The sequence below is a fragment of the Camelina sativa genome, chromosome 1 (assembly GCF_000633955.1).
Source record: "Camelina sativa cultivar DH55 chromosome 1, Cs, whole genome shotgun sequence".
NCBI classification, from domain to species: Eukaryota; Viridiplantae; Streptophyta; class Magnoliopsida; order Brassicales; family Brassicaceae; genus Camelina; species Camelina sativa.
Genome location: NC_025685.1, coordinates 14,492,386 through 14,504,934, shown reverse-complemented (window position 1 = coordinate 14,504,934; position 12,549 = coordinate 14,492,386). Strand labels below are relative to the sequence as shown.

Sequence of the window (12,549 nt, the reverse complement as noted above, 5' to 3'; positions counted from 1 at the left end):
GCTCAGCAGACGCCTAGATGACCGCCTAACCCGCTTAAAATTACATACATTTTATTTTAATATTTATTTTTGATTTTTAAATTACATATAATTAAATTATTATGTTTTATATCTATATACGTAATTATAAACATTTATATGTTGTTAATATAACTTAAATAAATGTATTTTTCTTACCGTTGTTTATATTTTTTTTATTTTTATAACATATATTTTAATATAATTATATATATATAATGTTTTATGTTGTAAATGCCTAAACCGCCTAAAAACCGTCTAGGCCCCGACTAAGCGTTCTAGGCGCTAGGCGTTGGGTCACCGCCCAGATACCGCCTAGCGCTTTCTTGAATACTGGTTCAAATATATTGCTCCTTTTGTAAAGCAGGAGGGATTACAGCAATACATGGAACTCTCTAGCTCAAGTGATTATTATTATTCACTGACAATATAGCGAACACTTTACGAATTGGAGTTTTGGAATAAGTGAGATAATAGAAAACGGTTTTTTTTTAGAGTTTGGGATAGAGAAAGGAAGGAATGTGAATGGTGGTGGTGTTGTCAAAGTCCAAACACAAAGAAAGCGCAGTGATGAGTTTCTTCACATCTTCTGTGGTATGTGCTGCACTCAGTGTCACCCTTAGCCTGAAGTTGAATTCCACAACAACATATGATGAGTTTCACCGAGATTCAACGAAAACTGATTTTACCTGCAAGAAGAATTGGCTGGCACTGTGGGCGGTCTTATTGCCATTACATGGAAGCCTGCTTCTAATAGATACCTGCAACAATGAGAAAAATCAATCAGCTATACAAGTTTGTTTGTGTGTGTGTGAGAGAGTAAGAAAATGTGTGTGAACCTGCTCGCTTGTTAGCTAATCAGAAATTAACATCATATTATATATTATGCCTTGAAAATAAATAAAAATCTCAAAAAAAATTTGTTTGACTTGGTTGAAATTCAATTAACTTGTCAGATATTTCAACTGTTACTCATGAGTAGTAGTATAAAAGGAATTCTACAGACTAGTAAAAAGCTTATCTGTTTTTTTAAGAAAGTTGATAAAATGTACTCCAAATATACAAAAAAAGATGGTGCAATCATGAATTAATAAAGTCAAACCGGACCCTTCTTCCTTGAGAGTTGAGAATAGAATCTTTAACTTGTTGTTGTATATATATATATATCTTGGAGGGAGTTTTCAGATTGGATCAGGGGAGGTTAATTCATTGAAATAATCAGAAAAGCATAGATTATCCTCATCCAAATCTATGTGAGTCAGTAATCCTCCATGTCCAACTGTTTCAGAATTCGTAGTCACCATCGAGACACCATCCATCTCCAAGCTCTGCATATAATTTGTCTCAAAATCAAAGATCTGATCAAGATCCAGCTCTTGAATGAATTCATCAAAGTTTTCAGATAAAACATTGTTGTTGTTGTTGTTGTTGTTGTTGTCAGAAATCGGTAGCATCACATCTTCATCTAAATTGGACAAGTGGATAATATCATCATACAAATCAGTGTGAACCACCAATTCTTCATCTACAATAGCTTTAGAGTCAGAGAACGAGTTTTGATTTGGTGTCACCATCGAGATGTTTTCCAACTCTGAATTCACTGATGAACTTGTCGACTCAAAATTAATGATTTGATCAATGTCCAACAACTCTTGATTGCATCCATCCTCCACGTTTCCAAGCAAAGCATAGTTGTTCTTGTTGTCGCAACAAGATTCAGGATTAAGAGTATGGTTTTGATGAGTTTTGTCTACTAAACCCTTCTTCTCCACGTCCTCACAATCTCGTCGCAACTCTTTCAGATATTGCAACATCTTCGACATTGAGTTCATCGCGTCTCTCAGTTCCTCCGGATCCTCTGATTTTGCAAGCCTCTCATNTATAAGGAGCAAGTTGGCTTTAGTCCTCATGAACAAGAAGTTTCATGATCACGATAAGATGGTCAGAAACGAGTTGGATAATGTAGATTCAGCGATTTGTGGAGATTCTATCTCTCATGATGATCTTCATATGAAGCTTGAGGAAGTTCAGGAATGTATTGGAAGGTTCGAGAAGAGTCTAGAAGGATTGTTTCGAGGGTTGATTAGAACACGAGCCTCCCTTCTCAACATAACCTCTCAATAGATGTATATGTAATATTGTAATCTTCGTGGGCATTCGATTTTAGAGGATTTGCCGGAGGGATACATTATACAAACATAAAATTTTGTAAAAGAATAGTTTAATTTATTAGGGAAAAAAAACAATTTGCACACTAAAACGAACCAAAGTCGTTTATGGTGTAAATAAATGGTTCACTAGGTAACAACTCGGCTTAAATAAAATTATTCTGCATAACATTATTTGTGGGATTTAAATTTTTTTTTGTATTAAACAAAATAGGGAACTAAACTTTTTTTTTGTTTCATTCAAATTTACGTTTATTTTTATGTTAAAATATGTTTTATCCGTGAAAATTAAAATTCATATCTTCATGTTTCACATTATTATTTACATAAATGAAAATTTCATTATTATTTACAGAAATGAAAACAAAAAAGAGAAATGGTTGAACAGTCTTTGACTAATCGCTATCCGATTTTTCACCGTTGTTGGAACTCAAACATTTTCATAACATGTACACATCTAGATATTCCTCTGTTTCCGGCATAAACAACTATACTTTTTTGAGCTTTCCTATATTCCACTTCAATTCTCTTGTAGTCGTCGTTCTCTCTATCGTCTACCTAGAAGAAAAATAGCTCATGGATTCGAAATAGTGATTCTTATCACACTCCCAAGAGGAGATCATCATGGTGATCGTAACCACAAGAAGACCATGTAGTTCTGGCGGCTTCTTATTATGTTTACGTTACAGAGGAGATGAATGTTTTCCCGCCTCTGCTCATTTCTCTTCTTCCCGCGGCTAACTCATACTTCTACGATTTGGGCTTGTGATACTTTCTAATTTTCATCTGTTGGGCTTTTTTGCTTTTGTCCTCTGTTTTTACATTCCTTGTTCGTCTGGTTGACGCAGGCGGCTGCGGCAGCGGCAACGACTGCGTTTACGTATTTAACCGCCGAATCGAAACAACTTTTAAAAATGTTAGACGCAGGTCGCAGCGTTTACAGCAACGTCTTAACGCAGGTACTTGCGGCAAGCAAATGAACAAACGTATCTGCCGCAGCCTCAGATACGTGCATCAACCAAACGAACAAGCCCATTGTGTAACTCTCTATATGTTCAAATCAGTATTCAAGAAAGCGGTCTAGGCGGCCGTCTAGGCGCTAGGCGCTCAGCAGACGCCTAGATGACCGCTTAACCCGCTTAAAATTACATACATTTTATTTTAATATTTATTTTTGATTTTTAAATTACATATAATTAAATTATTATGTTTTATATCTATATACGTAATTATAAACATTTATATGTTGTTAATATAACTTAAATAAATGTATTTTTCTTACCGTTGTTTATATTTTTTTTATTTTTATAACATATATTTTAATATAATTATATATATATAATGTTTTATGTTGTAAATGCCTAAACCGCCTAAAAACCGTCTAGGCCCCGACTAAGCGTTCTAGGCGCTAGGCGTTGGGTCACCGCCCAGATACCGCCTAGCGCTTTCTTGAATACTGGTTCAAATATATTGCTCCTTTTGTAAAGCAGGAGGGATTACAGCAATACATGGAACTCTCTAGCTCAAGTGATTATTATTATTCACTGACAATATAGCGAACACTTTACGAATTGGAGTTTTGGAATAAGTGAGATAATAGAAAACGGTTTTTTTTTAGAGTTTGGGATAGAGAAAGGAAGGAATGTGAATGGTGGTGGTGTTGTCAAAGTCCAAACACAAAGAAAGCGCAGTGATGAGTTTCTTCACATCTTCTGTGGTATGTGCTGCACTCAGTGTCACCCTTAGCCTGAAGTTGAATTCCACAACAACATATGATGAGTTTCACCGAGATTCAACGAAAACTGATTTTACCTGCAAGAAGAATTGGCTGGCACTGTGGGCGGTCTTATTGCCATTACATGGAAGCCTGCTTCTAATAGATACCTGCAACAATGAGAAAAATCAATCAGCTATACAAGTTTGTTTGTGTGTGTGTGAGAGAGTAAGAAAATGTGTGTGAACCTGCTCGCTTGTTAGCTAATCAGAAATTAACATCATATTATATATTATGCCTTGAAAATAAATAAAAATCTCAAAAAAAATTTGTTTGACTTGGTTGAAATTCAATTAACTTGTCAGATATTTCAACTGTTACTCATGAGTAGTAGTATAAAAGGAATTCTACAGACTAGTAAAAAGCTTATCTGTTTTTTTAAGAAAGTTGATAAAATGTACTCCAAATATACAAAAAAAGATGGTGCAATCATGAATTAATAAAGTCAAACCGGACCCTTCTTCCTTGAGAGTTGAGAATAGAATCTTTAACTTGTTGTTGTATATATATATATATCTTGGAGGGAGTTTTCAGATTGGATCAGGGGAGGTTAATTCATTGAAATAATCAGAAAAGCATAGATTATCCTCATCCAAATCTATGTGAGTCAGTAATCCTCCATGTCCAACTGTTTCAGAATTCGTAGTCACCATCGAGACACCATCCATCTCCAAGCTCTGCATATAATTTGTCTCAAAATCAAAGATCTGATCAAGATCCAGCTCTTGAATGAATTCATCAAAGTTTTCAGATAAAACATTGTTGTTGTTGTTGTTGTTGTTGTTGTCAGAAATCGGTAGCATCACATCTTCATCTAAATTGGACAAGTGGATAATATCATCATACAAATCAGTGTGAACCACCAATTCTTCATCTACAATAGCTTTAGAGTCAGAGAACGAGTTTTGATTTGGTGTCACCATCGAGATGTTTTCCAACTCTGAATTCACTGATGAACTTGTCGACTCAAAATTAATGATTTGATCAATGTCCAACAACTCTTGATTGCATCCATCCTCCACGTTTCCAAGCAAAGCATAGTTGTTCTTGTTGTCGCAACAAGATTCAGGATTAAGAGTATGGTTTTGATGAGTTTTGTCTACTAAACCCTTCTTCTCCACGTCCTCACAATCTCGTCGCAACTCTTTCAGATATTGCAACATCTTCGACATTGAGTTCATCGCGTCTCTCAGTTCCTCCGGATCCTCTGATTTTGCAAGCCTCTCATCCTCCCACCAGAACCCTAACCCTAACCCTAGATCTTCCCGAGGACGCTTGTTAGCGAGGAATGCGGCAACAACGTTATCCACGGATGAATGACCAAAGCTGTAGAAAGAAACATTGGAATTGGAAGAAACGGGAGTTGCCAAGATCGCAATTTGTGCATCGGCGTGCAGGCAAATCTCAGCCGCTTCACTATAAAGACCTTTTGTGCGTTTGGAGAATGCTACTGCGCGTGAATCTTTTTTCCCTATCATCTCTATCGGAATCTTTCTCTTTACGCCACCCATTATGTTGTTTTCACGATTTCACAAACAAAAGAGAGAAGTAGAAAACACAGAGATTGTTTTGTGTTTGCCTATCGCGAGAGATATGGCAGCATTCTATTCCTAATCGTATGTATAAAGAGATTATAGTCGGTCGGTGTTATTTCCTTTTTCTGTAAATTCGCTAAACAGTAATTAAACGAACTAAGTATGATTGTTTTCCATTTTGTTTGAAAGTAATTATTCTTAATCACACCTGAGACGAACCAAGGCTGGTTCAGTAACCAGTTAAACCAACTTTATTTGGCTTAGTGCTTTTTATTTTTTATACTAAGCTGAATTTGAACACAACAAATATTCAAACCAACTAAACCAAAAAAGTAAACCGAAGTTGTAAGACTCAGTATAATTGAAGAGTAGCAAATCATTTAATTAAACCACATCAAATCAGACAAATTGTATATGAATTTTCTTTCAATCGTCATGGATCGCCTTGATCGCCATCCGACTATTCTCCCTTAAGTAAAAATACAGAGAGACCTTAAACTCTCTTCAAGCTGCAAAATGGTTTGCAGCTAAAAGGTAAAACCATTTTGCATTGTCGATTGTCTCCTCTCCTTGATGAGAACGTCCTTGGATGATAATGTCAATGCTGGTCGCGTTCCTTACTCAGTGACACAACGACGTTGGGAATGTTGTGACGTATGAGTTCTGCGTCACCTATTGATTAAGGTGTTCAAGCTTAGACTATGGTAGTAAGTACCAATCATCTGAATAAAAAACTTACCTTTAAGCTTTCATTTTACGGTATAGACAAAGCGTATATGCAACAACTTTTATCGTAAAATACAACTTGACATATCATCATCACGAAGCATTGAGATGTTTGAGCACTGCTTCAGAAGAATGACGAGCAAAGTGCTTCTGCCTTAGCTTCACATAAGGATATCCAAGGAACGACAAGAAATNTACTGGTTCAAATATATTGCTCCTTTTGTAAAGCAGGAGGGATTACAGCAATACATGGAACTCTCTAGCTCAAGTGATTATTATTATTCACTGACAATATAGCGAACACTTTACGAATTGGAGTTTTGGAATAAGTGAGATAATAGAAAACGGTTTTTTTTTAGAGTTTGGGATAGAGAAAGGAAGGAATGTGAATGGTGGTGGTGTTGTCAAAGTCCAAACACAAAGAAAGCGCAGTGATGAGTTTCTTCACATCTTCTGTGGTATGTGCTGCACTCAGTGTCACCCTTAGCCTGAAGTTGAATTCCACAACAACATATGATGAGTTTCACCGAGATTCAACGAAAACTGATTTTACCTGCAAGAAGAATTGGCTGGCACTGTGGGCGGTCTTATTGCCATTACATGGAAGCCTGCTTCTAATAGATACCTGCAACAATGAGAAAAATCAATCAGCTATACAAGTTTGTTTGTGTGTGTGTGAGAGAGTAAGAAAATGTGTGTGAACCTGCTCGCTTGTTAGCTAATCAGAAATTAACATCATATTATATATTATGCCTTGAAAATAAATAAAAATCTCAAAAAAAATTTGTTTGACTTGGTTGAAATTCAATTAACTTGTCAGATATTTCAACTGTTACTCATGAGTAGTAGTATAAAAGGAATTCTACAGACTAGTAAAAAGCTTATCTGTTTTTTTAAGAAAGTTGATAAAATGTACTCCAAATATACAAAAAAAGATGGTGCAATCATGAATTAATAAAGTCAAACCGGACCCTTCTTCCTTGAGAGTTGAGAATAGAATCTTTAACTTGTTGTTGTATATATATATATATCTTGGAGGGAGTTTTCAGATTGGATCAGGGGAGGTTAATTCATTGAAATAATCAGAAAAGCATAGATTATCCTCATCCAAATCTATGTGAGTCAGTAATCCTCCATGTCCAACTGTTTCAGAATTCGTAGTCACCATCGAGACACCATCCATCTCCAAGCTCTGCATATAATTTGTCTCAAAATCAAAGATCTGATCAAGATCCAGCTCTTGAATGAATTCATCAAAGTTTTCAGATAAAACATTGTTGTTGTTGTTGTTGTTGTTGTTGTCAGAAATCGGTAGCATCACATCTTCATCTAAATTGGACAAGTGGATAATATCATCATACAAATCAGTGTGAACCACCAATTCTTCATCTACAATAGCTTTAGAGTCAGAGAACGAGTTTTGATTTGGTGTCACCATCGAGATGTTTTCCAACTCTGAATTCACTGATGAACTTGTCGACTCAAAATTAATGATTTGATCAATGTCCAACAACTCTTGATTGCATCCATCCTCCACGTTTCCAAGCAAAGCATAGTTGTTCTTGTTGTCGCAACAAGATTCAGGATTAAGAGTATGGTTTTGATGAGTTTTGTCTACTAAACCCTTCTTCTCCACGTCCTCACAATCTCGTCGCAACTCTTTCAGATATTGCAACATCTTCGACATTGAGTTCATCGCGTCTCTCAGTTCCTCCGGATCCTCTGATTTTGCAAGCCTCTCATCCTCCCACCAGAACCCTAACCCTAACCCTAGATCTTCCCGAGGACGCTTGTTAGCGAGGAATGCGGCAACAACGTTATCCACGGATGAATGACCAAAGCTGTAGAAAGAAACATTGGAATTGGAAGAAACGGGAGTTGCCAAGATCGCAATTTGTGCATCGGCGTGCAGGCAAATCTCAGCCGCTTCACTATAAAGACCTTTTGTGCGTTTGGAGAATGCTACTGCGCGTGAATCTTTTTTCCCTATCATCTCTATCGGAATCTTTCTCTTTACGCCACCCATTATGTTGTTTTCACGATTTCACAAACAAAAGAGAGAAGTAGAAAACACAGAGATTGTTTTGTGTTTGCCTATCGCGAGAGATATGGCAGCATTCTATTCCTAATCGTATGTATAAAGAGATTATAGTCGGTCGGTGTTATTTCCTTTTTCTGTAAATTCGCTAAACAGTAATTAAACGAACTAAGTATGATTGTTTTCCATTTTGTTTGAAAGTAATTATTCTTAATCACACCTGAGACGAACCAAGGCTGGTTCAGTAACCAGTTAAACCAACTTTATTTGGCTTAGTGCTTTTTATTTTTTATACTAAGCTGAATTTGAACACAACAAATATTCAAACCAACTAAACCAAAAAAGTAAACCGAAGTTGTAAGACTCAGTATAATTGAAGAGTAGCAAATCATTTAATTAAACCACATCAAATCAGACAAATTGTATATGAATTTTCTTTCAATCGTCATGGATCGCCTTGATCGCCATCCGACTATTCTCCCTTAAGTAAAAATACAGAGAGACCTTAAACTCTCTTCAAGCTGCAAAATGGTTTGCAGCTAAAAGGTAAAACCATTTTGCATTGTCGATTGTCTCCTCTCCTTGATGAGAACGTCCTTGGATGATAATGTCAATGCTGGTCGCGTTCCTTACTCAGTGACACAACGACGTTGGGAATGTTGTGACGTATGAGTTCTGCGTCACCTATTGATTAAGGTGTTCAAGCTTAGACTATGGTAGTAAGTACCAATCATCTGAATAAAAAACTTACCTTTAAGCTTTCATTTTACGGTATAGACAAAGCGTATATGCAACAACTTTTATCGTAAAATACAACTTGACATATCATCATCACGAAGCATTGAGATGTTTGAGCACTGCTTCAGAAGAATGACGAGCAAAGTGCTTCTGCCTTAGCTTCACATAAGGATATCCAAGGAACGACAAGAAATGAGCTGGCTTAGAGAAGGACGTTATCTCATACCAAACTTGACCATTACCGTCAAGCTCTATTGAAAACCGTTCTTCTCCAGCCAGTAAATGTCCCTGAAGAGTGCCGCTCCCGTAACCGAAATGCGCAGGGCCTTTTCTTGATTTCCGGCTTTCATCGACATAAACAACTTGAAGAGGAAGCATCACCCATGGAAGTACTTCTTTCACACAGATGCAAAACTTCTTACCGGTTTCAACTGGAGTTGCAGGATCAACAAATGTCCAACCCATACCAAAATGCCTGCAAAGGTTATCAGATCGAAATCAAGGAGGACAGAACCAATTTGGTGTTCCAATAAATTTGAGATCGAACAAAAAAGAAACATTGTATGTACTTCCAAGTCTGGAGAGCTTTTTTCCCCTTCTCATAACTCTCTTTACCAGAACCGACTAAAACACGAGCATGATTGATCAAGAATCCATCTTTATCAATCTCTGAGTCTTCCTTAAGTTTAGCTATAGATTTAGACGAAGCTCCTCTGTACTTGTTGTCATAATTGAAGGTTCCTGTTCTGGATTTTAAAATGCACAAACCATACATTACTTACTCAGAGAGAGCTTTTTCTAGTGCAAATTTTTTTTTTTTTTTTCCTTTCTAATTTACGAATTTGATTCTTACTTGTTGAGAACTTGTTGCTGCTGCTCTGAAGATGGACGACCCCAACTTAAGAACACCATCTCCTCTTCCACAACCACTGGACAACAACTGAGAAATTCAAAAAATGCATCGATAAGTATGCGATTCAATTAATAAAAATCGAAACTTTGAGCTATTCAAAATTCGAATTTGGGAGGTGTATAGAGAAGAACCTGCAAGCTTCACAATTCAGAGGCGTTTAATCCCACCAATTTCATTTGGCTAGTGGAGCTCCAGAGATTTTATCATCCTAAATCCTAATCCTTCTCACTCATGTGTTCCGGGTTTGCATTATGTCGTTTATTTGCATTGAGAACGGCACGGTGTTCGCTACTAAATGTCTAAACCGACGGATAAGCCATTGCAACAAACCTCAAGTGTGTATATCAGTGGGCATTGTCTGTTTTAAAGATGGAAAAGTATATTAACTGGTTATGGAAATACAAAATCATCTGTACACGGATCTGATCTACTGTCAGTTTCGGTCTGTTATTCATGCATGTATTCCCTTGTCTTCATTTTTATGATCCAAAACACTAATGAGAACATGATTTTATATAGTCAAAAGAATACGCAACTCTATTGAACTTGCTTTCTTTATGAAAAGAAAAAGGAAAAAGAAGCGACCAAAAGGGTTTCTAAGATTCTTCTATGTTGAAAGGAATGAGGGGGCAACTAAAAAAGGATAAGAAAACACTCTCTAAGGTCAAAAACTAGATCCTCCCCAATGAAAAAAAAATAAAAAACTGTACAAAGGCCAACAAAATAGTGCCTTCAATCGTGACACTGATTTTTTTGTATCAGAACTAGTAACGGGGCTTTCTAAAGGGAGTAGTCAGGAAAGACATGCACTGGTTGTCCTTGCTAGGGTCTTCATCTCCAACCTGCTTTGTTTCCACCACATCCACACATCCTGCTCTGAGAATCTCTCCTTGTAAGGGTAGGTTTTTTTACTCTGGGATCACACTACGGCGTTTACCTCATTCACTATCTGTTGCAGCATTTCTATGATTTCCTCGAAGAGTGGTCTCTGCTCTGGGTCTTGGTGCCAGCATCTCTCTAGAAGTCCCTTCACTTTTGGGTGTGTTTTCTTTGGAATTTTTGGTCGAAGCCCCTGAAAAGCAAATTCAATTTTTTAGCCTCTGGATATGGAGGAAGACAAACAACTAGATTCACTCAATGTTCTTCTATTAGAAGTGTATACCTTTTGGACAACGCCAACAGCTGCTTGTAGCGGAGTCAAGAAAGCATACGGGATCTGTTTCCATATACAAATGCATGATTCATCAGTGACTAATTAGCATGAAAGATTCAGACAACAAAAGAAAACTGTAGTCAGATAGATTCTTACGTCACCAGTCAAAAGTTCCCATAGCACTATCGCATAGCTGAACACATCTGCCTTATGGTTGTAAGGTTTGTGCTCAATGACCTGGGTTTCGCAAGTTTATTGTCAAAGTAAAAGAGCCAGATCAAACAGAGGACTCCAAAATCTTATTTTTCCACAAATACGTAAAAAACGCTGATCAATGTATTTGAGGTTCGAAACTCATACATACCTCTGGAGCCATCCACCGGTAAGTCCCTGTTTCAGCTGTCATGACCCCTGATTCAATCTGCACTCTGGCAACTCCGAAATCAGCAACCTTGACAAGCTGCTCAAAATTATCCCAAGGTTAGAATCCTAGAGTCTGGTGATTCTAGTAGACATAAAAGAGGTTCATAGAGGTAATATGAATAGCCAGAGAACAAGTCTTACTCCATGTTCATCCATAAGAAGATTCGCAGTCTTAAGGTCCCTGTGAATAATGTTGTTTTGATGCAAATAGCTCATTCCTTTTGCCACATCAAGTGCAACTTTAAGCAAAGTCTGAAGTTTAAATGCGCATTTCTGTTTGTGAAGAAAATCATATATGCTCCCTCGAGCCATAAACTCTGACAGAAACATAAATCCAGTCAACTAACATATTGTGGTTACAACTCAAACCAGTCAACTCAAATACTAAGAACTTACCAGTAACTATACAGAGAGTTGGAGATCTTGTGCATGCACCCAAAAATTGAACGACGTTTTTGTGTCTAACTTTCCTATAGACAGTAAAAGCGTCAGTAAGAAATGACAATGAAGCATGCATGTTGGTTACTTAATACATCAAAAGTGATTTAACGTCAGACAAGGAATTAAAAAAATTCAACCCTTCTCCTGAATATAAATCTCAGACAAGGTATTGTTAATGCTAAGCATGTTTCTGTATATAAAAATATGACTGTATTTGAAGTAGAATTCATGTAAACTACTATTGGAATTTCTACTTGATGCTGAGAACTAATTGCACTGACCTCATTATAAAAACTTCTTGAGAAAATTCTCTAAGCATCTCAGTGTTTACACGCTCAGGCTTGAGAAATTTGATAGCTACTTCCTGACTGCAATATATGCCTCTATGCCTGCATAGCCATCAGAAACAAATTACTCACTTCTGAATAAAAAATTCCAGTTCTCAAAACGAGCTTAAGAAACAATAATACTCACAGATCCCCATATGAACCAGATGCCACTTTCTTTTCAATTTTGAGCTGTGTCACGTCAATTTCCCACTCATCAGTTCCATCCGTGGGTATTTCAATGCAGGCGGGTATAAGCTCATTGCTTGATTTGTCATGCTCAAAGAACGCAATAG

At 36.9% G+C, this 12,549-nt stretch overlaps 5 protein-coding genes across 8 annotated transcripts in view; all 5 read right to left on the bottom strand.

The window, feature by feature from the left end:
* On the bottom strand, positions 1,040 to 1,928 carry LOC104708080 (agamous-like MADS-box protein AGL97). The gene has a single exon (XM_010424573.1). It carries the CDS (start codon positions 1,926 to 1,928, stop codon positions 1,200 to 1,202), a length of 729 nt encoding a protein of 242 aa, XP_010422875.1. The 3' UTR covers positions 1,040 to 1,199.
* On the bottom strand, positions 4,331 to 5,533 carry LOC104790660 (agamous-like MADS-box protein AGL97). Its single transcript, XM_010516440.1, has one exon. It carries the CDS (start codon positions 5,469 to 5,471, stop codon positions 4,491 to 4,493), a length of 981 nt encoding a protein of 326 aa, XP_010514742.1. The 5' UTR covers positions 5,472 to 5,533; the 3' UTR covers positions 4,331 to 4,490.
* Positions 5,829 to 10,150, bottom strand: LOC104790654 (UPF0548 protein At2g17695). 4 transcript variants are annotated; one of them, XR_768775.1, is made up of 6 exons: positions 10,042 to 10,150; positions 9,851 to 9,937; positions 9,567 to 9,743; positions 9,163 to 9,472; positions 6,235 to 6,386; positions 5,829 to 6,167 (listed from the first exon to the last, which is right to left on the bottom strand). XR_768775.1 is itself a non-coding variant. In XM_010516437.1 (5 exons), the coding sequence occupies exons 2-5, from the start codon at positions 9,907 to 9,909 to the stop codon at positions 6,315 to 6,317; spliced, it is 618 nt and encodes a 205-aa protein (XP_010514739.1). In that variant the 5' UTR covers positions 9,910 to 9,937; positions 10,042 to 10,150; the 3' UTR covers positions 6,219 to 6,314. The 4 variants fall into 4 exon arrangements, 2 of the variants coding, with proteins under 2 accessions (XP_010514739.1, XP_010514738.1); XM_010516437.1 differs by lacking the exon at positions 5,829 to 6,167 and having other exon boundaries at positions 6,219 to 6,386; XR_768764.1 differs by lacking the exons at positions 5,829 to 6,167; positions 6,235 to 6,386 and adding an exon at positions 8,605 to 8,943 and having other exon boundaries at positions 9,011 to 9,472.
* LOC104790646 (agamous-like MADS-box protein AGL97) lies at positions 7,107 to 8,309 on the bottom strand. Its single transcript, XM_010516427.1, has one exon. The coding sequence runs from the start codon at positions 8,245 to 8,247 to the stop codon at positions 7,267 to 7,269; it is 981 nt and encodes a 326-aa protein (XP_010514729.1). The 5' UTR covers positions 8,248 to 8,309; the 3' UTR covers positions 7,107 to 7,266.
* LOC104767072 (serine/threonine-protein kinase STY8) overlaps positions 10,406 to 12,549 on the bottom strand; it is a gene marked incomplete in the record, with an annotated part of 5,473 nt that continues 3,329 nt past the window's right edge. Inside the window, 8 exon segments of the mRNA XM_019228151.1 lie at positions 10,406 to 10,982; positions 11,073 to 11,126; positions 11,220 to 11,300; positions 11,428 to 11,523; positions 11,628 to 11,803; positions 11,883 to 11,956; positions 12,209 to 12,316; positions 12,402 to 12,541. Coding sequence (XP_019083696.1) covers positions 10,830 to 10,982; positions 11,073 to 11,126; positions 11,220 to 11,300; positions 11,428 to 11,523; positions 11,628 to 11,803; positions 11,883 to 11,956; positions 12,209 to 12,316; positions 12,402 to 12,541 — 882 coding nt within the window.